The 27,884-nt window shown below is 45.6% G+C and overlaps 1 protein-coding gene across 4 annotated transcripts in view; it reads right to left on the reverse strand.

Annotated features, from left to right (window-relative positions):
- LOC147122633 (serine/threonine-protein phosphatase 2A 55 kDa regulatory subunit B gamma isoform) overlaps nt 1-27,884 on the reverse strand; it is a 493,182-nt gene that overhangs the window by 46,937 nt on the left and 418,361 nt on the right. For all 4 annotated transcript variants that reach the window (XR_015081021.1, XM_086008136.1, XM_086008120.1 and 1 more), the window contains one exon: nt 7,355-7,524. Coding sequence is in view for 3 of the 4 variants with exons in the window: in XM_086008136.1 (XP_085864262.1) it covers nt 7,355-7,524 (170 nt within the window). In the remaining variant the exon portion in view is untranslated. The remainder of the gene's footprint in view (nt 1-7,354; nt 7,525-27,884) is intronic.

The following is a 27,884-nucleotide window of genomic DNA, read 5'->3' on the forward strand; positions in this document are numbered from 1 at the left end:
CCAAGTCTTCAAAAAGCCTAGTTTCTCCAAGAAGAAAGAAAAAGACTTGAAGGTCAAAGAGAAGCCAAAGGAAGAAAAGCACAAAGAGGAAAAACACAAGGAGAAAAAGTCCAAAGATATAACCGCAGCAGATGTTGTTAAGCAGTGGAAAGAGAAAAAGAAAAAGCCTGCACCAGAGCAGGAAGCAGTTCTGGTGGATACTCCTTCTTCCCTCAGGCCAATCTTTGGTGTTCCATTAGCCGAGACTGCTGAGAGGACTATGCTGTATGATGGGATCCAGCTGCCAGCAGTTTTTCGAGAGTGCATTGACTACATTGAGTGTTATGGCATGAAGAATGAAGGAAACACTGAAACCCTCTCCAAGCAAAGATCGCAAGGAGACCTCGATCTATACAAGAGCAGATTGATGACAATGCCGCAACTGCATCTTGTCATTCACCGCCAGAACAATCTCACGAAGACACATCAGACTTACCCGTGTTAAGATCCACACGTGAAGTAAAAGAGCCTGACAGACTTAATCTTTGAGTACAATGTAAAGCTTTGAAAATGTGTTGACTGTTTTGAAAATGTTTATGTTTATAGAGCACTAACAAAAGTGTTACTGATATTATCTTTATTGTTTTCTTGACAGTTGATTGATATTGATTTTGTTAAACCTCAAAGAAAGGGGGATGTAGTGATCAATAGCATGTCATTCTATAGTGGACACTAGGTGGAGCCGTAGAGCTGTATGTATAAGACTACACTACCCAGCTATATATTATATTAAGACCACATTCCCCATGAGGCGAGGCTACCCACAAGGCAGCAGTCAAGATGGAAGCCTCTACAAGATGCTGTACAAGTCCACATGTGCTCAATAAAGTAACTAGCAAAAGCTAGATGTGTTCATAATAAGAATGTCTATTTATTAATGAACATAACATATTACATAGTAATAAGAGCACAAGGGGACACAACAGACTGTGCATTAGATAGAATGCAGACTGTGCCAGTGAATGTGTGTCAGGTAGAATGCAGACTTCGCCAGTGAATGTGCATCAGATAGAAAGCAGACTATACCAGTGAATTTGCATCAGATAGAATGCAGACTGTACCAGTGAATGTGCATTAGATAGAATGCAGACTGTACCAGTGACTGTGCGTCAGATAGAATGCAGAATGTACCAGTGAATGTGCGTCAAGTTGAATGTTTATACACATCATTTTACAGACACCAGATACAATACACTGTCTGCATACCATGGAATGACATCTCATTTTCACCACTACCAGAGCGGTCAACAGCAGGGAAAGATTAGCAGTGACATTCATTCAGCAACAGTAACAGAACTTCCTTCACTGTTTATTTTGTAAGAGTGACCTGCATTAAAATAAGTCATTTTAAATCCAAAATGAGTGGCTGTCATTCCTAAAGAGCGGGACTTGGCAGCTCTTCTATTTGGGGCTGATTGATTGAGGGTGCGCTGTGCTGCAACAGTGAAAGGATATGGAAGGAGGCAATAGTGCAGTACCAAAAAGGGCAGGAATGCAGAAGGCAGCAAGTTCAGGTTCAGTTACGACAGACAGCATCAGGATCCGGCTCTCCTGATAAAGTAAGCAATTAGTTTTAGGTGAATGATTCTGACATGGTTCAGACTGAATTCTTCAAGGTAAAAATGGTGATCATTCACCAACCAGCTCCTGCGGCTACGAAGCACTAATTCAGATCTAAGTGTGGCCCGTCAGAAGTGGTGGGCGTGTGCCATGATTTGACGCATCACTCTTAAAAATTTACACAATCATAATTTAAAGCAAGTCTGCAATCGTTGTTACATTTCCTGATGGAAAGTATAACTTCTAGCATCTCTGGTTAATTCTTTTTAAAGGATATAAATATAACAGGAATGTGGCCCAAGGGCTTTTTGACGGAATGAGTCTGTTGGAAATGATTACTTGGAGCATATTATAGCAGAATTTTTTTAACCAACTAATTAATGATGATTTTAAAATGATAATATAGGTAACAGTGCTGTTATACCAAATGCATGCTGAGAAAGCCTAATTGTTTGAGTGTACACATTTCAGAATGGCAGGCATGCACTAAAAGCACTTTGGACAGTTTTGGAGTGATGCTCCATGTACTTATTTCCCACCACAAATGCTCCACATTTCAGAACAGAGCATCTTACTTTGTCCCCCCCAGGTTCGAGCCCAGCTTGTCGTCATAATTGGGATGTAATTTTGTAACAAACAGCTGATGTCTATTCACTGGAGCTTCCCGCCCTCCCCATTGTAAGTTTCACTGTAATTTTGTCTTTAGGGAGCAATGCAAAAAACATGCTGTGACAAAAAGATTGTGTTTCTAAGATTTTCTTTTGTTAAGTGCTTTGCCTATTAGGAGAGCTCGCAACTACCACAGCATGATGCAAGAGACAGTTCTACCGAGGCACCACTGTGCATGTACTCGCATGAACACAAAGCCACTTCAGGACCGAAATGAGGAGCATTGAGCTGGTCCAGTGAACCAATCCATTCCAACCCACTCCCTGCAAAGCCTACCATCAGAACAAAAAGGCTCATCTGCCTTCCAGCATTTACATAGAAACATAGAAGATAGGAGGAGTAGGCCATTCGGCCCCTCGAACCTGCTCTGCCATTCAATGCGATCATGGCTGATCTTCCAAATTCAATACCCGGTCCCTGCTTTCTCCCCATACCCCTTGATCCCTTTAGCCTTAAGAAATATATCCAACTCCTTCTTGAATATATTTAATGTATTGGCCTCTACTGCCTTCTGTGGTAGAGAATGCCACAGGTTCACCACTCTCTGGGTGAAGAAATTCCTCCTCATTTCTGTCCTAAATGGCCTACCCCTTATCCTTAGACTGTGACCCCTGGTTCTGAACTCCCCGACCATCGGGAACATCCTTCCTGCATCTAGTCTGTCCAGTCCTGCTAGAATTTTATAAGTTTCAATGAGATCCCCTCTCATTCTTCTAAACTCCAGCGAGTACAAGCCCAATCGACCCAATCTCTCCTCATACGTTATTCCCACCATCCCAGGTATCAGCCTGGTGAATCTTCGCTGAACTCCTTCCATGGCAAGAACATCCTTCTTCAGATAAGGCGACCAAAACTGCACACAATACTCAAGATGTGGTCTCACCAAGGCCCTGTATAACTGCAGCAAGACATCCTTGTTCCTATACTCAAACCCTCTCGCTACGAAGGCCAACATACCATTTGTCTTCTTAACCGCCTGCTGCACCTGCATGCTTACCTTCAGCGACTGGTGCACAAGGACACCCAGGTCTCGTTGCACTTTCCCTTCTCCCAATCTATTGCCATTCAGATAATAATCTGCCTTCCTGTTTTTGCCACCAAAGTGGATAACCTCACATTTATCCACGTTATATTGCATCCGCCATGCTTTTGCCCAATCACCCAACCTGTCCAAATCATCCTGAGTTTCTCGGCATCCTCCTCACAGCACACACGCCCACCCAGCTTTGTGTCGTCTGCAAATTTGGAGATATTACATCTAGTTCCCTTGTCTAGATCATTAATATATATAGTGAATAGCTGGGGTCCAAGGACCGATCCCTGCGGTACCCCACTAGTCACTGCCTGCCACTCGGAAAAAGACCCGTTTATTCCAACTCTTTGCTTTCTGTCTGCCAACCAGTTCTCTATCCAAGTCAATACCTTGCCCCCAATCCCATGTGCCTTAACTTTACACGCTAATCTCTTATGCAAATGGTGGCATTCTTTCTCCCAGTGAGTGGGGGCCCCAATTGTATATCTGTGTATTTGTCAATGATTAAATACATTTCATTTCAATTGCAGAAATTATGATGGCTACGGTGTGATTTTATATTTTAACTAATATTTAAGTTGCATGAAACTTTTGTTACCCATAAATTCTTAATAAAATCCAAATTTCCAGAAAAAGATGAAATACTTTTTTTTAAAAACTGGTTTCAAACAAGATCTCCTGGTTTATCTACAGGTCCAGGGTGCATGGGACCCACAGGGAGGGTCGTTCTTCCTGCCTGCCTGTCTTTCGCGGTCTTGTCCGCTTCCGAGTGACCCTGGAGCAATGCTCACTAATTTGTTTTTTACCGGGCTGCGCGGCCCATTCAAAATTCAGCGCATGCGTGGTTTTTCCGTTTAAAAGCCGGTGGAGCCGGCTACGCGGGACCTCCAGAGCAATGCGCGGCTGATGCAGCTTAAAGGGAACATTGCCCCTGGAGAGTGACCATGCGGTGCCTGCCGGTATGCTCGGGGCCTTCCACGACTTGTGGGTACTGTGAGATGAACACTGTATAATTGAGTTTGACAACAATATCCTGTTTTATCTTATTTGTAACACATAGATTGAGGCCTGATGATTTGGAGACCCTTGTGGCAGAGGCTATGGTTTGCACAAGGCAGACAGTGTGGCAGCTTCCTCACATTGTTCTCTGTCCCTCCTAAAAGCTTTGGCAGGCAAAACATTTTCTTCCAAATGGTTCTGCAGTTGTTGCTCATTGAAAACCAGAGAGATGAGCCAGCGCAGCGCTGCAAAGTTGATTCTAATTGATTTTACTTCTGTGCGCTTACTTTATTCAACACTTTGATTTTCAGCAATGTTTTATTACGAGCAAGGCTGAATATGCAGAACTAAAATGATAAAGACTGAAAGCAAAGTAGCAAACAATTCAATGCAAGATATTATTGAAACCAAAGTAGAATCCTATCAAACTAAATCCTTTCAAAAAACTTCAAGTATTGGACTTTATTCAAACTGCAATGTCTTAAAAACATAAGAAATAAAACAATGATGAGAATAGATCGCTTGTCTTACTGAAGCCTCTCCCCTTCAGTACTCCAATTCTAGCATGTAATTTAATTACAAATTCCCCAGTCTATGTTAAATTAGCGCTCACCAAGGTGAGAGTGGTCAGTGCTGGAGAAGGGAATGGTTCTCTGCTTTGTATCCCATCTCAGCATCAAGGTATAGCGTGCTTAGATGCAGAGTAATGTTCTCTCTGCTCAGCATCCACAAGGTGTCGAGGGTCCAACCTCAGAAGCTTGCTGTAAATGCTTCCATTTCTCATGGCAGCCATCTGTGTATTCTATCCGAGGATGCTTGCTGACTGCACCAGTTGTAAACCCTGGCGGTCATTGCCTAAACTCACTTCACACAGGACGCTTCCAACCAGCAGAGAGAAGAAACTTTCGACCCATCAGTCTGCGCTGGATTAACACGCAGGTCCCCGAGGTGACAGCACGGAATGCTGACATACAGGAGTACCAATGTCTGTTTAAGTATTTGGGGCGATTTTCCCGGGATAGGAAAAATCTGACGGCTTATTTGACAGGCTTGTGCTCCAGCCCAGTACCCGGGTGATCCAGTGCATGTGGACGCAGGCGACAGGAAACTCTTCCTCATCATATTTCTAGCTCCTGATATTGGAACACAATGTTACATTTCACAGAAATTCTTGAGGTTTTGTACCCTGGCCGTGAAATTTTTAAATCGTGGAAAAGCACCAGGATCATTCAGTCATCAGCATAGAATTCTGACATTCTCTCGGCAAAATGCCTGCTGCAACTGATGGACTCATCCACCCCGGGATGGAGCTGCTCTTTTCCGGCTCAGAGACCCCAAACTGTCAGCACTTTAGCAGTTTTATTTCTCCTCAAAAGTAGGATGTTTTTTAAAAAATATTTATGGGGTTGAGGAGTCGCAATATTGTTTTCTTTGAAAATGTCAATGGGGGTTCAGACTGTAATTTTTCCATCTTTTAGAAATGTTTCGCACTGTTGGGTCTTCTTTCTGCTAAATACCACATTGTCAAAATATTTTGTCAAGGCTTGTGTGGAAATTGTGTTCAATTCTGGGCACCACACTTTAGGATGGATATCAAGGCCTTGGAAAGGATGCAGAGGAGATTTAATAGAATGGTAGCAGGGATGAGGGACTTCAGTTATGTGGAGAGACTGGAGAAGCTGGGGTTTTTCTCCTTCGAGAGCAGAGAAGGTTAAGGGGAGATTTAATAGAGGTGTTCATTTAATGAGGGGGTTTTGATAGTGTAAATCAGGAGAAACTGTTTCCACTGGCAGGAAGGTCAGTAACCAGAGGACACAGATTTAAGGTAATTGTCAAAAGAAACAGAGGGGAGATGAGGGAAAATTTTTCAAGGCAGAGAGTTCTGATGATCTGGAATGCACTGCCTGAGAGGGTGGTGGAAGCAGATTCAAATATAACTTTCAAAAGGGAATTGGATAAATACTTGAAGAGGAAAAATTTGCACGGCTATGGGGAAAGGGCAGGGGAGTGGAACTAATTGGAGAGCTCTTTCAAACAGCTGGCACAGGCACAATGGGCTGAATGGCCTCCTTCTGTGTTGCATAATTCTATGATTGTAGAACTCAAATAAAAACACGTTGCACCCACAACTTCCGTCACATGGCCAGTTGGCAAAATGACAACTCGCACCAGACACAAAGGGGGTGATTTTATCAATGGGGGCGCGCGCTGGGGGCGAAACTGCTGCTTGTCGGGTTTTAGTCCCGCCTCCAACAACGTCCGGTCAACCCACGCTATTTTCCCTTCATTGATCTTGTTAAGCCCGCCAATTAAGGGAAAGCTGGTGATGGAGAATGTCAGCATATGATGTTTCATTTGTCAAAAATTTTTGACAGATGAATTGTCATCGTTTGACAGCTTTGAGAAGCTGTCAAACACTGGCAATCTCTGTTCTTTGGTGAGTCCTTGTACTCAAGACTCACCAAAGCTCTTTCCCGAGCAGAAATCAGATGGCTGTTGCATCGGAGAATGCAGCAGCCATTCTGCCATCTCTGCCATGGAGATGAGGCAGCTCCGCAGCCTAAAGGGATGAAACCTGGGAGGAAGAAGCAAAGGTTAGTAATCTTATTAAAACACTTTAGACTCACCTCACACACTTACCTCTCCACACTTGCACTCATCACTCACCTGCACACCGGACATTTTGGCCCCTCCGACCCCCGCCTTGCCTCGCTGACCCTGGCAAGGTTCGGAGCCATCGGGAAGCCCACACTTTAGGGCTCAAAATAGGGATTAGCTAAAAAAATGGTGTTAACTACCTGTTAACAGGCAGTTAATTAGCACAAATCCCCTTCCCGCCTCGAGGAGATGGGACCCGGCACGGGTCGGGTGCCCACCTCCTGGGATGATGGCATGGAAGTGGGTTGGGTACCCGCTCCCAGATTCTGCCATTTTCCCGGCAGTCCCGTCTCCCTAGTGCTGGGAAAATAGCTCCCAGAGATGCAGTTCATCCAGTGGATGTTATGGTAAAAGAATACAACTGCCTTGAACTTCCGAATCTTGAGCACAGAGTACCTGATATGTTTCTATAGGCTTGGTTTCCATGTTCAGATCCCAGACTTTGACAGTGAGGTAATCTCGTGTCATCATGTACCGGCCGCTGTGACTGAACTTCACATCAGACACTGAAGAGGTTATCTCTGAGAAGAAGAATCTGTTATTGGGATCCTCTGGCTCCTCAAACACTGCAGGGCAAAATAAGGAAAGTAATATTAAAAGTAGTTCCCTGAGACAGACAGGACCATCGCCAATTCACAAAACAGAGATATTAAACGGGATGCCATATTAATTCGTGGTAGTATGAACTGCCTTCTTGATGCATACAATTCATTACAGTGCAATATGGATGTAAAGAATCCACCCGTAATATTAACAGGCCAGTTTCTATGGCAACAGGAGCTGCAGCCACTATTGCAGAACCATTTTGAAAGTTTTCCTGCAACATAAATACAGCATTATACAGAATCTTAAGGAAGCAACACTCATCTCTTTGGCTGTAATATAATTTTCATTAAACTATTAGGTTATTTTTTTTTTAATGGATTTATTAAATCTAATGCAACTATCAGATAAGCTAAACCACTGGATACATTGTCATAAAACAGCATTCTGTGGTAATCATGTGCCCACTGGCAACTTTTCTTTCACGATGCTTTAAATGAATATTTAGCAGTGGATCAATGGATGCAAGTTAGTAATTTTATTCGTATCATTATACAATGCAGCCATGTTAGGTCATTTACAAAACTATTTCTTATTGGACACTATGAAGCAACAAGCAATCATGTTTCATTGATATGATATTATCTTCAGGCTATTTATTAGCAAATATCCTTCCTGGGTTGTTTCACCCAGCATGGTGCTAATCCAATAGGGTGACAAAAAAACATTGAGCACTGAAGGCATGATCGGAGTCTCTCTTACATTTCTGATAAATATTTTGTCTGTTTTCAAATTCAACACATCAGTGTGTTCAGTCTAGTTCTGCAAAATGATGGCAAATATATCGAAAAGGAACAGAAGGTAACATATTCAGTGTCACCTTTTCAAAAGAATCACAAATTCCAACACGCAGCCAAGGCCGACCTCTGAACTGATTCTAAAGTGATCTGGACTGATCCAAACTGCACCACCTCAAAATGATTTGCACTGATCTAAATTCGAATCAACTGGGACTTGCTGTTTTGGCAAGGTTCAAAAGTACAGATGCCTGAATCATTAAAATACAGTAGTAATAAATGAATCAAAGGGTCAGTTTCAGATATCTGAAGAACAACATTCCAAATCTGAATTTAGACAAATTCATTTACCTGCCTGTGCTCGTCACGGTTTGTGATACTGCATTTCAAGCCAGCTGAAAGAAATCCAGTCTAGCACTTGGGAGAAACATTGCCATCCTTTGTGAGGACAGTTTCATGCAGATTTAGTTCATGTCTGAAAATGATGTCACAATTTTTGCAGCTGTCTTAATTTTTAATTTAAACGAAATAATCTTTTGTCCTCAGGAACAGTCACAGCCTCAAATCATATCATTCACATTAGATCCTGTGAAAATGAAAAAATGCTCAGCGGAATATTTCACCAAGCAAACAGCGGCCCTTCCTAATGATTAAAAAATGCGAGAAATACATCGCTGTCAGAAACTCCTTACCTTCACAATTATTTTGGGGGAAAAAAAACTTTCAGCGCATTCACTGCCAGATAGCAACAATATACTGAATAATCTAGAGTACAGTGTGGAAACAACCAGCATCAGTAAGACTTACATGAAAATACAGTTTAGTTTGAATCTAACCAAGGAGAGAACTGGGAACGCTAATACTGGCTTTTTTTCCTTCTCTAAAGTTTATACTTTACGAGGGGTTCATCAATCTTTCTTCCCTAAATTGGTTTGAATTCTATGTAATCTTAAATGAATGGGAAATCAGCACTCTGACTGACATCCCCTAATCCAGTGGACCTGGTCATACTCAATCACACTACTGTTTTGCTGCTGTTATAGTTTATTGTATTAGAATGGGCTACAAGCAATCTGTAGGAGGATAATACCTCTTAAAAAAAATTCTAATTCCTTCTTTCCAATAACAAAATGAAGGAAAACCAGAAAAACATGGCACAAGGAACCTGCAAAATGCTAATTACAGAAAATCCCAATGACAAACATGCTGCTGGTCAGAGAGACTTAGACCCCGATTTTAACTGCCCCCACCAGGTGGAAACCGGTTGTGGGGGCAGGACAGTTAAAATAACGGGCGCCAGTTCCCCACACCGATCTCGCTTCCTTCCCGGAGTGTCCCCATATTAACCTGCTCTTTTGAGCAGGCGAACAGGACACCCGCAGGAAGGAAGCGGGGTCCTGTTTTATACAGGCAGATCGGGTCCGATGATGTCACAGTAACAACAACTTGTATTTATATAGCGCCTTTAACGTAGTAAAACGTCCCAAGGCGCTGCACAGGACTATTTTAAGACAAAAAATTTGACACCGAGCCACATAAGGATACATTAGGGCAGGTGACCAAAAGCTTGGTCAAAGAGGTAGGTTTTAAGGAGCGTCTTAAAGGAGGAGAGGTAGCGAGGCGGAGAGGTTTAGGCAGGGAATTCCAGCACTTAGGGCCTAGGCAACAGAAGGCACGGCCACCAAAGGTTGAGTGATTATAATCAGGGATGCTCAAAAGGGCAGAATTAGAGGAGCGCAGATATCTCGGGGGGGTTGTGGGGTGAAGGAGATTACAGAGATAGGGAGGGGAGAGGCCATGGAGGGATTTGAAAACAAGGATGAGAATTTTGAAATCGAGGCGCTGCTTAACCGGGAGCCAATGTAGGTCAGCAAGCACAGGGGTGATGGGCAAACGGGACTTGGTGCGAGTTAGGACACGGGCAGCAGAGTTTGGATGACCTCAAGTTTACGTAGGGTAGAACGTGGGAGGCCAGCCAGGAGTGTGTTGGAATAGTCAAGTCTAGAGGTTAACAGGCATGGATGAGGGTTTCAGCAGCGGATGAGCTAAGGCAAGGGCAGAGACGGGCGATGTTACGGAGGTGGAAGTAGGCGGTCTTTGTTATGCTGTGGATATGGTGGTTGGAAGCTCATTTCAGGGTCAAATATGACACCAAGGTTGCGAACAGTATGGTTCAGCCTCGGACAGATGTTAGGGAGAGGGATGGAGTCAATGGCTAGGGAACGAAGTTTGTGGCGGAGACTGAAAACAATGGCTCCGGTTTTCCCAATATTTAATGGGAGAAAATTTTTGCTCAGCCAGAACTGTATGTCGGACAAGCAGTCTGACAATTTAGAGACCATGGAGAGATCGAGAGAAGAAATAGTGAGTAGAGCTGGGTGTCGTCAGCGTACATGTGGAAACTGATGCTGTGTTTTCGGATGATGTCGCCAAGGGGCAGCATGTAAATGAGAAATAGGAGGGGGCCAAGGATAGATCCTCAGGGGGACACCAGAGGTAACGATGCGGGAGCAGGAAGAGAAGCCGTTGCAGCTGATTCTCTGTCTACGATTGGATAGACAAGGAAGCCTTGGGTCTGCCTTGTACCAGGTTACCCTTCCTCCCCCTGATCACTGACAAATCGCAGCAAGAGGCCCACTTTCCCCCAGCCCCATTCACAGCCCTCACCCCCCTGACTATTGCAGCCCCGTCCACAGCCTTCCCCCACCCACACCCTCCCGACCCCGACCCTAAACCCCGCAAACTGCAGGGTTCTCAATCTGGCAGGTAGTTGGGTGGGAGACTGCATTATTTTATTTAAATGAGGCTGTACTGTTGAGATCGGCAGGGCCTCCAAGTCACCAGCTTTTTCAGCCGATTACGGCCACCCCCACACCCTCCCTCCGTAGATATCAGGGCCCTAGCTTCCTAACAACAAGGTACTCCATAAATATCACCATTGGTACTGCTGACACACATCCTAACGAGGTTCATTTCACTGTGTGGAGTTAACCTAATGACATGTAATGTCAAATAAAATAGATTTCAAACCTTAAACTCTATAGGTACCAATTCTTCATTATGTATCATGCATTATGCACATGTATCAATTTTATTTTATAATATAGACTATTGCAGTACCATATGCCAGTCTGCAACATTTGTATTGATTTTGGCTCCCTGAAGTTTACACTGTTAGCAGCAGTACATCAGCCTTGCTTCTAGAAATCTGTTTGAATTCTCTATAATCTTAAATTACTGTTGCCTTTTCTGGGCAGTAGTCTCTAGTGGTCTTTTTTATGGGCAATGCTACATCACTATAAGCATAGAAAATATAGCTCATTACTATTAGACTGTCACTCAGGAGCTATTAGATTTATGAAGTAAAAGTCATCAAGTTTGTATTAGAACATGTATCGGGTGTTATATTGCTGCAACAGGATTTATAGCATCATTCTTCATGTCAAAATCGGCAAGGCTTTGAAATTATAATCTATGGCTTGAAACAGGACCCTAAGATCTCCTTTATCACGTTACATACAATTTTGACTTTTAATCTACTGGGTGTCGTGATGGAAATAAGGGTTTCTATGAAATGAATGGTTTCACAGTGAACAATCTGAATTTATTTTGTTATGTTTGCAAATTGGTGGTGCTACCTTTTTTTTAAACTCATCTTTTTCCCTCCAAATTTTTCCACTTCTTATTCCTCCTCTTCTGAGGACTCTGATTTTTCACTGGGCGCAGCTCCACAGATGCTGGCGACACTTTACTACCTTGCACAAGTGGCCATCTGTTAATGAGAGCACCTTGATCGTGAAGATCAGGAGGCTAATCATTCATGGGGGAGGTCACAACCGAGACCCTCACAAGCACTTTCTAGCCGTGGTTACCAGATCGCAATCAAATGTTGGAAACCCTGGCTGAGTTTTCCCCATTCGAGCACAAGGTGCTGAGGGCAACTGTAGTGTCCCGACTGCTGCCCCAGCTCAGATCAGTTAACTCAGCGCAGAGGAGGACTCGAGCTTGGGACTATCCTGATTTGTTTGGTTCAATATCAGACCAGGCCATTGCAAACTAAACCATCTGGAGAACTATGGTATTTCTAAATCTATCCATAAAGGATTCACTTCGGATGAATCTATCGCTTTAAAAAATATTGGTTGCACCACATGGAAAGGAAATGTATACCGCCATTTTCCACAAAGCTTCATGTGCAGAAGCACCACGTAATCCTTGTACATGTCTAACGCCATTTCTAGCTGCCTGACTGCCGGAGCTATTCTCGGTTATCACTGTGCAGAAAGCAGGTGTTTGAAGTTGGAACCACAGAATCAGACATTTTAACTGTAAGAAATACTCTGTACTTTTGGATGTGAGTCAAATAAGATACAGTCCCTCACAGTCTAGTTAGGAGGGGAAGGAAGGTAGAGAGGTGAGAACACATAATTGGTTTTATATGCATTTGAGACTGTTGGTGTTCCAAGCACAATGTGGCTTTGTGACTATCCTCGCTCTCTGATGTGCTACGTTTGTTTATTTATTTTAGGGGTGCGGCATCATATAATGTGACTCACACAGCACCACCTACAGGTGCAATGCCTATGGACTGTTGCAACCGCTCACCATTTTTAATATATTATTACTAGTCAATGTCTTGTGATGTTCAAAGCTGGGAGTTAAAACTAAGTCAAATCTACAGGTCGAGGGCAGTGGAGGAAAGGAGATGGGGGGAAGGGGATATATAGATATATATATATATCCACCATTAACAATGTTGAGTGGCTGCAACATTCTCTGGGTATGGCACCTGTGAGGGTCATTTTGTGTGACCTAACGTTACTGTGACTGCCCTGCTGTAAGTAGCTCCAGCTCCCCCACCACTGCACACACAATCCTTCATGGGCATGCCCGATTTCCTGCCTTCTCTGTTGCCCTCTCCTCCTACTCCACTCACCCCTCCTCCTCCCCAGAATTCTCTTCCTCCCCTCATCTCCATCTCCCACTCTTCCCTTCCCCTACCATGATCAAACCGTGGACTGCACTTAGTCTTAACTCCCAGTGGAACCCACCTTCCAAACCTTCTCAGAGGAGTCCCCATCATAACATCAGTGGAAACACTGTGCAAACAATGTAAACAGCCATTTTCAGCCAACATTGCAGTGGGAGAGCAAGAGAAACTTTGTGGAATTTCAGAGGGCTAGAAATTCATTGTAGTCCAGGAATGGGCGGTATATTTAGAAAAGTTTGAGAATTAGCGCCAGGCGCTAATGCTTTAGACTGCACGCAAAATTCATTCTCTCTGCTCAAAGAAATGATTGGGGCGCTAAAGCAAGTCTTAAAGGCCTAGCTCAGTGGCGTTACACTCAAAGGGTGGACCATATCAGGTGCAGTCTAATCTCAACTCATCATTGCCACAGGCTTTCCCCAGTACTTAAAGGGGAGGTTCATTGATACTGCAGCACCTCATTCTCAGCATTGCTGGCTGTGCAGCTGCCTCAGCAAGGAGAAGCACAACAAGGAGAAGGAGCTGGAGGACTGAAGCAAGTGGGCTCATGGCAGATCCACCTCAGTCGGGTGGTCAGGGTGATTGAACGCTTCAACAAATGCTAGATACCACCATCTGTACCACAAGCTTCATACACTGCCCAAAGCACCAGACCCCCAGCACTCACCTACCAACAATCTCTACCTACCAACACTCATACCCACATCTCACACCTTGCACACAATGACAGCTATTCAACTATAGCAGGCACAAGGGTTATTAGAATGATTGTGATATGTGTGATATATTTATGCATAAATTTATTCAAGGAGTTTGCAATAGTTTGTGGTCTCTCTCATACCACCTTTGCACCCAGGAGGACACTGATATGGCATGACACAAGGATGGTATGATGGGCATGTGGTGAGCAAAAGGGGGTTTAAGTCATCCTGCTGTGAGGCTGGAGGTCTGTTTGGAGGAGGTGGCAGAGTTCTGTGACCACCACCTTGGTGATGCAGAGCCATCTAATAAAATGCTCTTTGCTTAATCGAAGGTAGGAGAAGTGCTGTCGGAATACGCTCGGAGGGTAAGGCCTCCTGGCGAGAGCCCTAATGTCTCTCCTCATCCCTTTGCGCACATGTTCATGTATTTCTTGCTGCCTACGCTCCCTCTGCCATAGATCCTGGAGGGCGAGGTGGCATGCCAGTACAGCCCCCATTAATGTTGCCAAGTGTAGCAATTTGAATCTTTGAGCAATAAATGTAGCCACTTTGCACTTGCCAGAAGACTGCTGATAAAAAAAGCTGGAAATTACTCATACAAAGTGATCCACTGGCTGAAACTGACAAGACGACACTGAAACTAACCTGCCCCGATAGCTGCGACTGAATAATGCTGATGGCTTTAAATAATATCGCTGAAGCCAGCTTCCGTCAGCTGTGCATCCGCTCTCCCTGTTGCTGTCTGGTCGAGCCGCAAAGGTAAGTGGCAACAATGAATTTTGCAGATCAGGCACCAGTGAGAGTTGCACGCTCACGGACGTCACGATCTGCCTGGCGTTGAAGTCCCCGGCGGTACCACATACCGGCGGCGCAATTGGGCAGGGGGGGCGGATTTGCCTCGCCCCGGCCCAGGGCGACTGCATCAGCACGTCATTACCGCCCTCTGCAGGCGCTAACAGGAGTTGCTAACCAACTGAACTTTTACTCCATAGCCTTTTAAAATAAAATTAATTACATAGTCTGTATTCTAAGTAACTATGTTCTGGATTTAATACTTTTTAGTATGAAATTATGCCTTTGGTATTTTCATTTTGGTGATTCCTGCAACATGAGGTATTTATTTGCTCCCTTATTTTTTCCAAAAAGATTTTACATAGTAAATGTAAGCTATTTAAAAAAAAACTGTTGTACTGTGCAGTTCAGATCACACTTAAAATACATGGGTTGAGTTTTCATCCATTCATAAGCAATAGAAGGAAAATCGAGCACTCTATTCCATTTTGAATATTCTTGCATTTGCAATGATACAGCAGCAATATTGATCCCAAGTGTAAAGGGGCTGAGCTATTAAAATGAGAGAATCTTAAGCTTTACAGTTTAGAAAGAGGAAGGATAAGAGCATGAGAAATTTTGAAAGGGCCAATTTACAGGGAATTAGCTAATCTGTAAAAAGGAACAAGAGCCACTCTACAGGAAAGGGTTTAGCAGGGTCAAGTAGGATAAAAGATGAATCTAGACACAAGCTGGAATGACAATAATTGTGAATGCAGCCATTTTTTATACTAAATTCAATTGTCTGTTTGGCTTTAGTCCAAAGTCAGACAAATTATAGATCAAATTATGTTCTACAATAATACTGAGGTTTACGTAGGATTACATCGTATATACAGCACAGAAACAGGCCATTCGGCCCAACCAGTCCATGCCGGCGTTTATGCTCCACTCGAGCCTCTTCCCGTCTTTCCTCATCCAATTCTGTCAGCATAACCCTCAATTCCCTTCTCCCTCATATGCTTGTCTAGCCACCCCTTAAATGCATCTATACTATTCGCTTCAACCACTCCCTGTGGTAGCGAGTTCCACATTCTCACCACTCTCTGGGTAAAGAAGTTTCTTCTGAATTCCCTATTTGATTTCTTGGTGACTATCTTATATTGATGGCCATGAGTTATTCTCTTCCCCACAAGTGGAAACATTCTTTCTGTATCAAAAGACCTCTATTAGGTCACCTTTTTTCAAGAGTTTGCATGAAACAAGTTACATTATCTGAATTTAGTTTCAATGCACATTGCCACTGTGATAAATCCATTAAGTGGAACAAGGACTCAAAGAGGCGATATCGTAGAATTAACACGAGTACTTTATTAACAACTGGGAAACACGTTTACAGACAGCCTGCATCAGCATCCTGGCATTCCACCTTGTGCTGACCTATACAGGAAGCAAACCTCTGACCTTAGTAGCAGCATTGGCTACAGCACCACCTGGTGGATAACCTTAATCATAACATCCCAGATTACTATAGCCACTTTTGCAGAACTTGCATTCATATAGTATATTTAACATAATAAATGTCCCAGAAAAAAAGACATTAATTTTTTAATATTCATTCACAGGATGTGGGCGTCGCTGGCAATGCCAGCATTTATTGTCCATCCTAATTGCCCTTGAGAAGGTGGTGTTGAGCTGCCATTTCAGAGGGCAGTTGAGCATCTGCTACATTGCTGTGGGTCTGGAGTCACATATCGGCCAGACCGGGTAAGGACGGCAGATTTCCTTCCCTGAAGGACATTAGTGAACCAGATGGGTTTTTACAACAATCCGGTAGTTACATGGTCACCATTACGGATACTAGCTTTACTTTTTATTCCAGATTCATTTAATTAACTGAATGTAAATTCCCCAGCTGCCATGGTGGGGTTTGAACTCAAGTCTCTGGATCATCAGTCCAGGCCTCTGGATCACTAGTGCAGTAACAGAACCACTATGGCACTGTACCCTGTAAATCAAGGTAACGAGGAGAAAAGTTAGCAAAAGTGACTGAAGGGTTGGTCAGTAAGTTTTTGCAAGGCTGTTGAAGCTATGGAGACAGAAAGTAATGTGGAGAGGTTTAAGGAGAGAGAGTGCCATAGAGTAGGGACAAGACTGTACCATCAAAGGTCAGACCAAGGGACGGGATATTGAGGTAGCCAGGGTACAGAGTGCTCATTGGCATGCAGGGCTGGAGAAAGTTGCACTGATACCGTAGTGCAAGGCCCTATAGGGATTTGTAAATGAGGATAAGGATTTTGAATTCAATGTGTTGGAGGATGCAGAGCCAATGAGCATAAAGACAGCATCTCAAATGGAAAAGCTGAAAGCACCATGGCCTACTAACATTGGGGGAACGACTCCAGCTCAGAAATTTGATCTGGTTTCTCCTGATGTGCAGGAACCAATTTGTCACAGCATGAACTGGGATGACAACACAGCTCCTCTTTGTTCACTAGGATGAGGTTAAAGCAGAGGCTTTGCAGATTCAGCTACTAATCAATGTACTGTTAAAAACGATTCAGATGATCACTTCAAATTTAGAAGCACAATCCTTGCTGCCAGTATTTGTGAAGGGTCATCATCGACTGCTTGTCAGATAATTAAACCAGAGTGACAGAATGGTGCTAGAAACCAGCTGAGTGAAGTCAAGGGTACGGATATTCTATATGTCTAGGATTAGTGAGCCAATTGTATTAATCGCTGAGGAATAGCTGTGATGCTCATAGGGTCATTTAGTTGAAAAACTTAGTGATTCAGGGGTTTAATATTTATGATATTTTATTATCCTTACTGCATAACCAATTTATACAATTAACACGCTGAAGCAATTACCTTTGATATTTGAAAAAAAAAAAAATCCAGGATTGGAGACTCTCAATCAAGAAGTAGCTTTCTCCCACCCCATAATTTTCTTTTATTGTTCTGCACATCAAGTTGAGGGATGTCGAAGCTTGAAAATGGAAAAGCACTCACTAGGGTTGGATAGGCTGACTGTGTCTGACCTCACACAGGACAACTGGCCGCTTGAGCGAGTTACTGAGAGGCCGTCCCGACTGCACCAGTGTGGCTTTATCTTCCCTCATTTCCCACTATCCTTAGACCTGCCTGAGTGACTTAGCCAATTAGAGGCCTGATGTGCCTCAATGAATCCGAGACTCGACGTTAACGGAGCAAAGCAAGGCTTTTATTAACTAAGAAAGTAATACACAGTGGAGAAGTGTCTCCCATCCAAAGATCTGCTGCACTGTCTGTGAGACAGAGCAGCCTGCTTAAGTAGTGGCCAGGTATGGGCGGAGCCCTACACACAATACAGTACCGGAGGGGAAATGAAACTGAAACTAAACTAAACACAGAGAATACAGTGCCTGATGAACGGCATATTTCATCACATTCACCCCTTCTATAGATTTAGTCTGTTTGGGGGTTTGATAGTCCTCTGTGACCGACGTGGTGCCGCGGGTGTCGGCTGGGTGTCCCCGGTGGCCTCCTGGGTCTCTGCCGGGGGCGCTGCCAGGGTTGTTGAAGGGGTAGTTGGTGGGGGCACCGTTGGTCGATGTTCTTCCGGGGGTGATGAAAGAGTAGTGGGTGGGTAAGAGTTGCTGTGATCGCTGTTGCTGTTGTTGTCGTGGTTGCTGTCGTTACCGGCTGGGGCGACGTCTTTTATGGACACAGTGTCCTCCCTTCCATCGGCGTGCCGGACATACGCGTATTGGGGGTTGGCGTGGAGTAGGTGCACTGACTCCACGAGAGGGTCCGTCTTGTGGCCCCTCACATGCCTTCGTACAAATACCGGACCTGGGGTGGAGAGCCATGACGGCATGGATACGCCCGAGGTGGATTTCCGGGGAAAGACAAACATTCGTTCATGAGCCGTGGCATTAGTGGCAGTACACAATAGCGACCGTATCGAATGGAGCACATCTGGGAGGACTTCCTGCCAGCGGGAGATAGGGAGGCCCTTGGTCCTTAGAGCTAGGGTGACTGCTTTCCATACTGTCCCGTTCTCTCGCTCCACCTGGCCATTACCCTGGGGGTTGTAGCTGGTGGTACGGCTCGTGGCGATCCCCCTGGACAGCATGTACTGGCGTAGCTCTTCACTCATGAAGGACGCCCCCCTATCCGTGTGGATGTAGCTTGGCATACCGAACAGGCAGAACAGGCTGTTGAGGCATTTAATGACCGTGGCGCTGGTCATGTCTGGGCAGGGGAAGGCGAATGGGAAACGGGAGTATTCGTCCACAATGTTCAGGAAGTAAACATTGCGGTCGACTGACGGGAGGGGGCCCTTGAAATCTAAGCTGAGCCGCTCAAAGGGCCGTGTAGCTTTGATTAAGTGGGCTCTATCTGGGCGGTAGAACCGAGGCTTGCACTCAGCGCAAGTGCGGCAGTTCCTGGTCAGAGACCGAACTTCCTCAATCGAGTAGGGTAAGTTGCGAGACTTTATGAAGTGGAACAGCCGCGTGACCCCTGGGTGGCAGAGGTCGTTGTGGAGGGTCTGTAGCCGATCCCCGGTGGCGCTGGCACACATCCCTCGTGAGAGGGCGTCGGGGGATTCGTTAAGGGCCCCTGGCCGGTAAATGATGTCATACTCGAAGGTGGAGAGCTCGATCCGCCACCTGAGAATCTTATCATTTTTAATCTTCCCCTTCTGTTTATTATTAAACATAAACGCTACCGACCGCTGGTCGGTAAGTAGGGTGAAGCGTCTGCCGGCTAGGTAGTGCCGCCAGTGGCGCACTGCCTCCACGATGGCTTGGGCCTCCTTTTCCACGGAGGAGTGTCTGATCTCGGGCCCTTGGAGGGTCCTCGAGAAGAAAGCTACGGGCCGCCCCGCCTGGTTGAGGGTGGCCGCCAAGGCAAAGTCAGACGCATCACTTTCCACTTGAAATGGAGTGTTCTCGTCCACTGCCTGTAGCGTGGCCCGCTCAATATCCTGCTTAATGCTTTTGAAGGCGGCGTGGGCCTCAGCAGAGAGCGGAAAAGAGGATGCTTTCAAGAGGGGGCGGGCTTTGTCGGAGTAGTTGGGGACCCATTGGGAATAAGAAGAAAATAATCCCAGGCACCTTTTCAGGGCTTTGGGAGTGTTGGGCAGGAGCAGCTCCCGTAGGGGGCGCAATCGGTCGGGGTCTGGTCCGATTTCCCCATTCTCCACCACGCTGCCTAGTATGCAGAGGCGCGTGGTGTTGAAAACGCACTTGTCCTCGTTGTAAGTGAGGTTGAGTTTTTGTGCGGTTTTCAGGAACCTCTCGAGGTTCGAGTCGTGATCCTGCTGGTTGTGACCGCAGATGGTGACGTTGTCGAGGTAGGGGAAGGTTGCCTGCAAGTGGTGGTCATCGACCATGCGGTCCATCTCCCTCTGGAAGACCGAGACCCCATTCGTCACCCCAAAGGGGACTCTGAGGAATTGGTAGAGGCGTCCGTTCGCCTCGAAGGCGGTGTACGGGCGGTCCTCTGGTCTGATAGGGAGCTGGTGGTACACTGACTTGAGGTCGATGGTGGAGAACACCCGGTATTGGGCGATTTGGTTCACCATCTCGGATATGCGGGGTAGCGGGTAGGCGTCTAGCTGGGTGTATAGATTAACCGTCTGGCTATAATCTATCACCATCCGCTTCTTCTCGCTACCCCTCACCACCACCACTTGGGCGCGCCACGGGCTGTTGCTGCGTTCGATAATGCGCTCCTTCAGGAGCCTGTCTACCTCGGTCGTGATAAACCGCCTGTCCTCCCAGCTGTACCTCCTGCTTTTGGTCGCTATTGGCCGGCAGTTGGGAGTAAGGTTCGCGAATAGCGAAGGCGGCTTTACCTTCAGGGTAGCCAGACCGCACACTGTGAGGGGCGGCTGGGACCCACCGTAATTGAGCGTGATGCTTTGGTGGTGGAACTGGAAATCCAGGCCCAAGATCACGCTCGCACATAGATTCTTCATGATTAACAATTTAAAATTATCGTATACAGTTCCGTTAACGGACAATTGTACCGCGCAGTAACCCATAAAGGTCGATGTCTGGGTTTTATCAGCCATAGAGATGGTGCCCCGAGCAGGGACCACCGTTAGAGAGAGTTGTTGTGTTAGTTCAGGGTGGATAAAACTCTCCGTGCTTCCACTGTCAATTAAACATTTAACCCCGCACCCGTTTACCTCGATGTCCACCATTGATTTGGATAGCGGGTGCGGTCTGGTCTGGTCCACTGTGACCGATGCCACTGTAGAGCCCTGATTGAGACAAGATGGCGTCCACGCTGTCTGCTCACAAGATGGCGGACCCCACGAGGTCGGGCAAAATGGCGTCCAAGATGGCTGCTCCCACGGCGCACACGCGGCGGTGGCGGGTTTTCCAGCGGGGTTCCCTCTGCACACCTTCCCAAAGTGCCCCTTCTTACCGCACTTAAAGGAGGTGGTGCCTTTCGCCGGGCACAGGTTTCTGATGTGCTTCGGCTGCCCGCAGAAGTAGCAGTTGGGGCTCCGACGCGTCGCGGCTGTCGTAGGGCTTCTGGGGGGAGAGCGGGACCCCGACGGTGTCGGGCTGCCGGGCGGGGAAGATGCCTTCCAAGATGGCGGCGCCCTTGGTGCACACGTGGCGGCGTGGGCGGCGCGGGCTGAAGAGTAGGCGTCCGAGTTTCTCTGGGCCACATCCAGGGATCGCGCTGTGTCCACAGCCTGTTTCAGGTCCAATCCCGTTTTTTCCAGTAGTCTCTGCCGGATGTAAGTGGAGCCGAGGCCTGTGATAAAGGCATCACGAACAAGCTCGTCAGTGTACACTGCGGCTTTTACATCTTGGCACTTGCAGTCTTTGCCAAGCGTTTTCAGGGTGACTAGGAACTCATCCAGCGATTCCCCAGGTCGCTGTGCGCGAGTAGCGAGCAGATGCCTAGCGTACACCTCATTCGTAGGCTGCTGGTAATGCGCCTTTAGGATGTCGCAGGCGGCCGGGTACGTGTCGGCGTCTTGGATGAGGGGGTAAACTCGGTGGCTTACCCAATTCCGCAGGATTCCGAGTTTCATACTTTCGGCGTCCGTAGCGCCTGTGATGGCTACGGAATTGTCCAGGAAGAATTCCATACACTTAAACCAGTGTCTGAAGCGTGCCGATGCGTCCGAAGCATGCTGGTCCAAATCCAAACGTTCGGGTTTCAAGAGTTGATCCATTGCGTTGAAAATTTAGTTAATAAAATTGATGTGCCTCAATGAATCTGAGACTCGACGTTAACGGAGCAAAGCAAGGCTTTTATTAACTAAGAAAGTAATACACAGTGGAGAAGTGTCTCCCATCCAAAGATCTGCTGCACTGTCTGTGAGACAGTGCAGCCTGCTTAAGTAGTGGCCAGGTATGGGCGGAGCCCTACACACAATACAGTACCGGAGGGGAAATGAAACTGAAACTAAACTAAACACAGAGAATACAGCACCTGAGAACACAGAGAATACAGTGCCTGATGAACGGCATATTTCATCACAAGGCCCACTTATAACTCGACCGAGACTGTCCAAACTCATTTCGCACAGAACTCTTACAGCCAATAGATATTCATTCCATCCATGTGGACTAGATTTGAACCCTGCTCCCAGAGGTGATTGGCCAGTGTCTAAGCCACTGCACCACTCATAGTCAGAGTCATAACGGCACAGGAGGAGGCCATTCGGCCCATCGAGCCCGTGCCAGCTCTCTGTAGAGCAATCCAGTCAGTCCCATTCCCCTGCTCTATCCCTGTAGCCCTGCAAGTTTATTTCTCTTAAGTGCCTATCCAGTCTCCCCTTGAAAACATTCGAGTGTTTCCGCTTTCACCACTTCTGTCAGCAGCGAATTCCAGGTCCTCACCACTCGCTGCGTAAAGAAGTTTTTTCTCACATCCCCCCCTGTATCTCTTGCCCAAAACCTTAAATCTGTGTCCCCTAGTCCTTGTACCATCAAGTACAAGAAACTCTGATATCCGGCACCGACAGGACCGGGATGGTGCCGGTTGATTAAAAATTCCGGATGACGGAGAGGGTTATCTACCGAGACTATTTTTAACAAACAAAAATAAAAAAAATCAAGAAATGTGCAGTATACAGTAATTGGGTACTCACCTACAGAATGTTGTGTTAAATGGATGGTGGAAGATGCTTGGTTAAGTACAGTACTGCCAGTTGAGGGTAATCCATAACTCTTTAATTACTTAACAGTAAAACAAAACTTAGAGTAAACAGAAAAATGGCACATCGGAAGAGACTACCGGCAGTGCGGGAGAGTCAGACTCCTGTTATTGAGGTGTTCGGACTTCCGACAGCGGCAAGAAGCCAAGTAGTGGCAGTTTGGAGAACTACCCCCACTGACTAACTCGGCCACCACGGGAGACTCAGACTCGGACTCGGCAACATTTCCGGTTATTGAGGTGTTGTTTTCGGAGTATGAATTTTGCTGGTTAAGAGAGAATTCCGGATATTTAGGTGCCGTTTAAATGAGAGTTTCCTGTAGTGGGAACAGCCTTTCCCTGTCTAGCCTATCCAAACCCGTCATAATCTTGTACACCTCTATCAAATCACCCCTCAACCTCCTTTGCTCTAATGAAAACAAATCCAGCTTCTCCAACCTGTCCTTGTAGCTAAGATCTCCCATCCCCGGAACCATTCTGGTAAATCTCCTCTGCACCCTCTCAAGGGCCTTCACATCCTTCCTAAAGTGTAGTGACCAGAACTGGATGCAATACTCCAGTTGTGGCGCTTTATAAAGGTTCAGCATAACTTCTCTACTTTTGTACTCAATACCTCTATTTATGAAGTCCAAGACCCCATATGCTTTGTTAATCACTCTCAGGTCCCATCCGGTGAGTAGCCGAGACACATTCCATGTTTAGTTCTCCAATCTTTGAGTTGATTGATGTCAGCCAGGTGAACAAGAGTGCAGCAGCTAGCTTCAGTGTCCCTTGGTTAAGGCAAGAAAAATCTGCCACTTTGGTTTGCTATCCAGTGACCTACTTGAGTATTCAATACAGACAGATTGGGGCTCACCTGTGGTCATCGTGAAGTATTTTACATAATGGCTGATTTTACTAATGTGCGCCATCGGCAGGCAATCTCGCCATTACGGATGGGAGGCCACACACTCTTTCTTGAAATGTGCTCTCCGTGAGTTAGAGTCCCCAAAGCTCTCATTCAGGCATTTCACATAAAGCTTTCTCTTGTTTGACCTTTCATGATTGGAATCTCCCATTTATCACCAAGAGGATGATGACAGCTGCAAATGGTGTGACTGTCATGTTGTCATAATTGAGCCCTGCTCTGTGTGTTACTTAACACTAGTAACATATATCACCTAGAACTTGAAATTTGAATCAGGACTTTAATTAATGGCATTTGTCCCACTGATTAACGAAGTTGATGTTTTTAGTCTCCTTGCACCAAGACATACAATGCTACATTAACCTATGGTGGGACTTCAGAACTGGTGTTAACACCAGCCACAGTAACCTTAAAGCCTAAGCTGCCATTTAACACCTGGAGGCAGGTTTCATAAAAATTAATAAGTTGGGATACCATCCCTAAAATTAGCAACTTGTACATTATTCTTTCTGCTGTAAACAGAGTGCCTAAATTTTATACGATTAAATACTATATATATTTTAATTTAGCAATTTTTAACTGTAAAAAAAAATGCAGCCTATCACTACTGTTTTGGGAAAATGAAATAAAATCCAAATCATGTGCAGTACAGCTTATAGATGGCTAAAGAAACGACAGCACCCCCAGCAGGTATTATCGACAATGAGAAATTAGCCTGGTTTACCAGACACCTCTATGGTACTCTGTACTTATCCATTCCAGGCAACACGTAGGGGGTCAGATGCAAAATGTAGGGAAAGAGGATCTTCCCCATCCGTGGCAATTGCTCTTCTCTGAATCATTGACATCAGCTAAGTAGAAGCAGATTACGGGCAGAGACTCGGACAAGAAATTGGCAGATAGCCGCTGAGGGGACTCTAATGAGTCTGGTCACCAATGATCCAAAGTGAATGCTCTGCAAGAGAGTCCCTTTGTCCTACTCAACTGCAGTGCATCCAGGGGACTGCTTTATGAGTTATACCTGTGGAGCTTTAATCGTGTGGCCTATCTGTGACGCCACTGAAATGATACCATATCTTTCCAACTGACAGAAATGGGTTTTTAAAACAGCTGCAGAGACATGACTGATTTCTTGACAACATACTGGGCAAAAATCCAACTCATGCTATTCATCCTCAGGCCTCCACTCACTATATGCAAGAACTTCTTGAAGCCCTCGCTATCACAGTATGGTAGCCTATTTATAACGCAGCACTAATAAATAATCTATCAAGTTTCCTAACCTCTATGGAAGAACAAAGAAAGACAACATTTCCAGTACATTCACTGATATTATAAAAGATTCGAAGTTATATTTTCAATACTCAGTAAAATTACTGAACAAGTCAACCTGAACCGGAATTCTCAAAATGTTTTATTTTCCCAATTTTGTCAAACTCCATCAGGTTACTGCCAGGTTTGTTATATTTGCTCCCGATGGCTCAACATGTTTAACCAGTGATGTAGCTCAGCAATAAAGACTGCAGAGGGAAATTTTCAAGGGGTCAGCGGACTTGATCGGTGGCAGGTCGGGTGAGAAATTGGGTTTTTTTGGACAGCGGGTCGGGACCCCGCCGCCAACCGCCTTTCCCAAATGTTGGGTCTGTCAGGGCAGAGCAGACCTGACACGCAGTGGCGGGGGAGGCAATTCAGGTCATTATGACCTTGTTAACAGCCCATTAAGAAATATTTTGAGCCCACCTTCGGAGTTTACCAGGTTGCCCATGGGGTCTGCGCTGCTCGGAGATCACGTCAGGTAAACAGGTCGAGAGTTGAATGACCATGGAATCATCTCATTGCCTGACAACTGCAAATGTGCTATAAAAGCTCCCATCTCACAGCTGCTCACTTTCCAAGCTGTTGCTTGCAGCATTTGGAAGACAGATTGAGCTTTATGCAGGTTGCAAGTGTTTGGAGTAAACTCTCTATCCAGTGTCACCTCATTGGACCAACCTCTCTCACCATTGACAGATCACTACTGTCATCTCAAATTCACCTGCCATCTATTAAATCAGCATTGGTGCCCTTGAAACTAGCTCACCTTGGTCCTCAATCTGACCACGATCAGCCCCAACACCAGCATCACCGGGCACACCAGCAGCACCAACATCCACACCAACCTTCTCCGCAATCAACTTATGCTGCACAGGAGAGAAGGTATCAGCACCCGACCACAATGCTGCCCGGGACGCCAGGGATGGCCTCACCATGGCCAGATTTACTTCACTTGACGCTGTACACCCTGGCTGACACATGATGGGCCAGGTTGGCACCACCCCACATCAACACCATAAAGCATCCCTACAATGCCCAAGCCATTCCTTTCATACTCATCACCATTGCGGGGGGGTACCGTTATGTCTCACCATTCACTGCAACTCACTAAGCCACTTCCAAAGGTGCACACAAATCTGACCAAGAATGCAAAGTGTTCAAAATAAAGGTTTCAATGTTTGACAGCATATTAACAGAAACTTCACATGAACATTGGCTAAAACACACAAGTGGCTACCCTTGTGTGTTGTTAGCTGGTATGATTGGACTAGGATGAGGGTAAGTGTGAGGGGTGGCTAATGAGATGGCGAAGTGATAATGTAGATAGAGAGGGATGGGTAGAGGTGCAAGGTAAGTTGGTGTGAGTAAGGATGTGCAGGAGTAGGGTAGGGAAGGCAGAGTGATGGGGATGTGATGAGTGGCACAGCAGGATGAGGTTGAGTGTGGATTTGCAGTAATGTTTCGTGAGCTACTGAGATCATTGAAACATTTGTGCCACTGCAGCCTGGTCTTCCTGACAACATCCCTGCTTGTGTCCTCCTCTGCAATGTGCAACCAGGCTGTGTTGGTCTCTTGGGGAGGTCTCTTCTGCCCATTGGAAGGGAAGAGAACCTCCTTGCGTGCTATGACTCCCTCCATAAGTATATGGAAGGAGTCATGGGAGAGCTTGGGTGCAGCCGTGTACCTTTGTGCAGTGCTTGTCAGTGTTTGCAGCACCTCAATGCTGTAGAACACTGACAGCACAAATGTCCAAATCAATTTGCGCATGGTCCCATTATGGAAACTGGCTGATGATGCATCATCAAATAACGTCATCAGACCGGCTTCCTTCAATTGGCTAGCAAACACGCTGGGCAGGCTTAACAAGACCAATCAAGGGAAAATCATTATGGACAACGGGCTGGAGCCGGCAACGAGGCTGAGACCTGCCACCGACATCGCCCGCCACGGTTGGTAAAATCCAGCCCCAAGAGGTCAATGTTTGGTCTGCATCCAAATTAACCAATATTAGGAAGGGTGCTGCAGTTGGACTGAGTGTTCCTGGGTTAGGGAGGAGTAAATTGACTAGGGTTCCCGATGCCCACCCCTGATCACTATCCACTGCGCCCTGCTGGAAGTGTGTTGTGATTCGCCTGAAGAAAACAACCTATCTGCATTAACTATCAAGGCTGGTACAGGAATAATGGCCACGTGTGTGAGGTCCCAAAGGGCGCCTACCACCCATGGAACTGTGCGCTAGTAAAGAACCAATATCATAAAGTGAGGAGGGGAGAAAACTGGCTGAGAAAGGAAAAACAGTTAGTTACACTGATCCCTTACATAATACATTACTAAATACCAAAATTTTAGTTCCACAATTTCTTGCATTGTTTTAATTGAAATGGAAATAGTTTCAGACTTTTAATTAATTTGGTCTCATTTGGTAGACCGTAGAAATAACAAAAGTGTGCAACACATCAACAGTGGGTTGTTACACCACAAACAAATATTTAACTTTGGAGGGGAGTAAGTATTTGCTCAAGAATGTATCATTAACGTTATTGCATTAATAATCCTGAATGCAATGTGCGATTTTCAGTTTTGCTATCTCAGCGGAAAAAAATGTTTGGTAGGTGGCACAGTTGCTTCATGGAGCACTTCCCCTTCACCTGAGGCCTAGGTTTATATCTAGCCCATTGTTGGAATGAGAAGTCTCCCCTGCCGGTTGTCTGTAAAGGTCCTTTGTGAA

Source organism: Somniosus microcephalus, chromosome 2 (genome assembly GCF_052327205.1).
Source record: "Somniosus microcephalus isolate GS21.2 chromosome 2, FLI_Smic_1.0, whole genome shotgun sequence".
Lineage (NCBI taxonomy): Eukaryota > Metazoa > Chordata > Chondrichthyes > Squaliformes > Somniosidae > Somniosus > Somniosus microcephalus.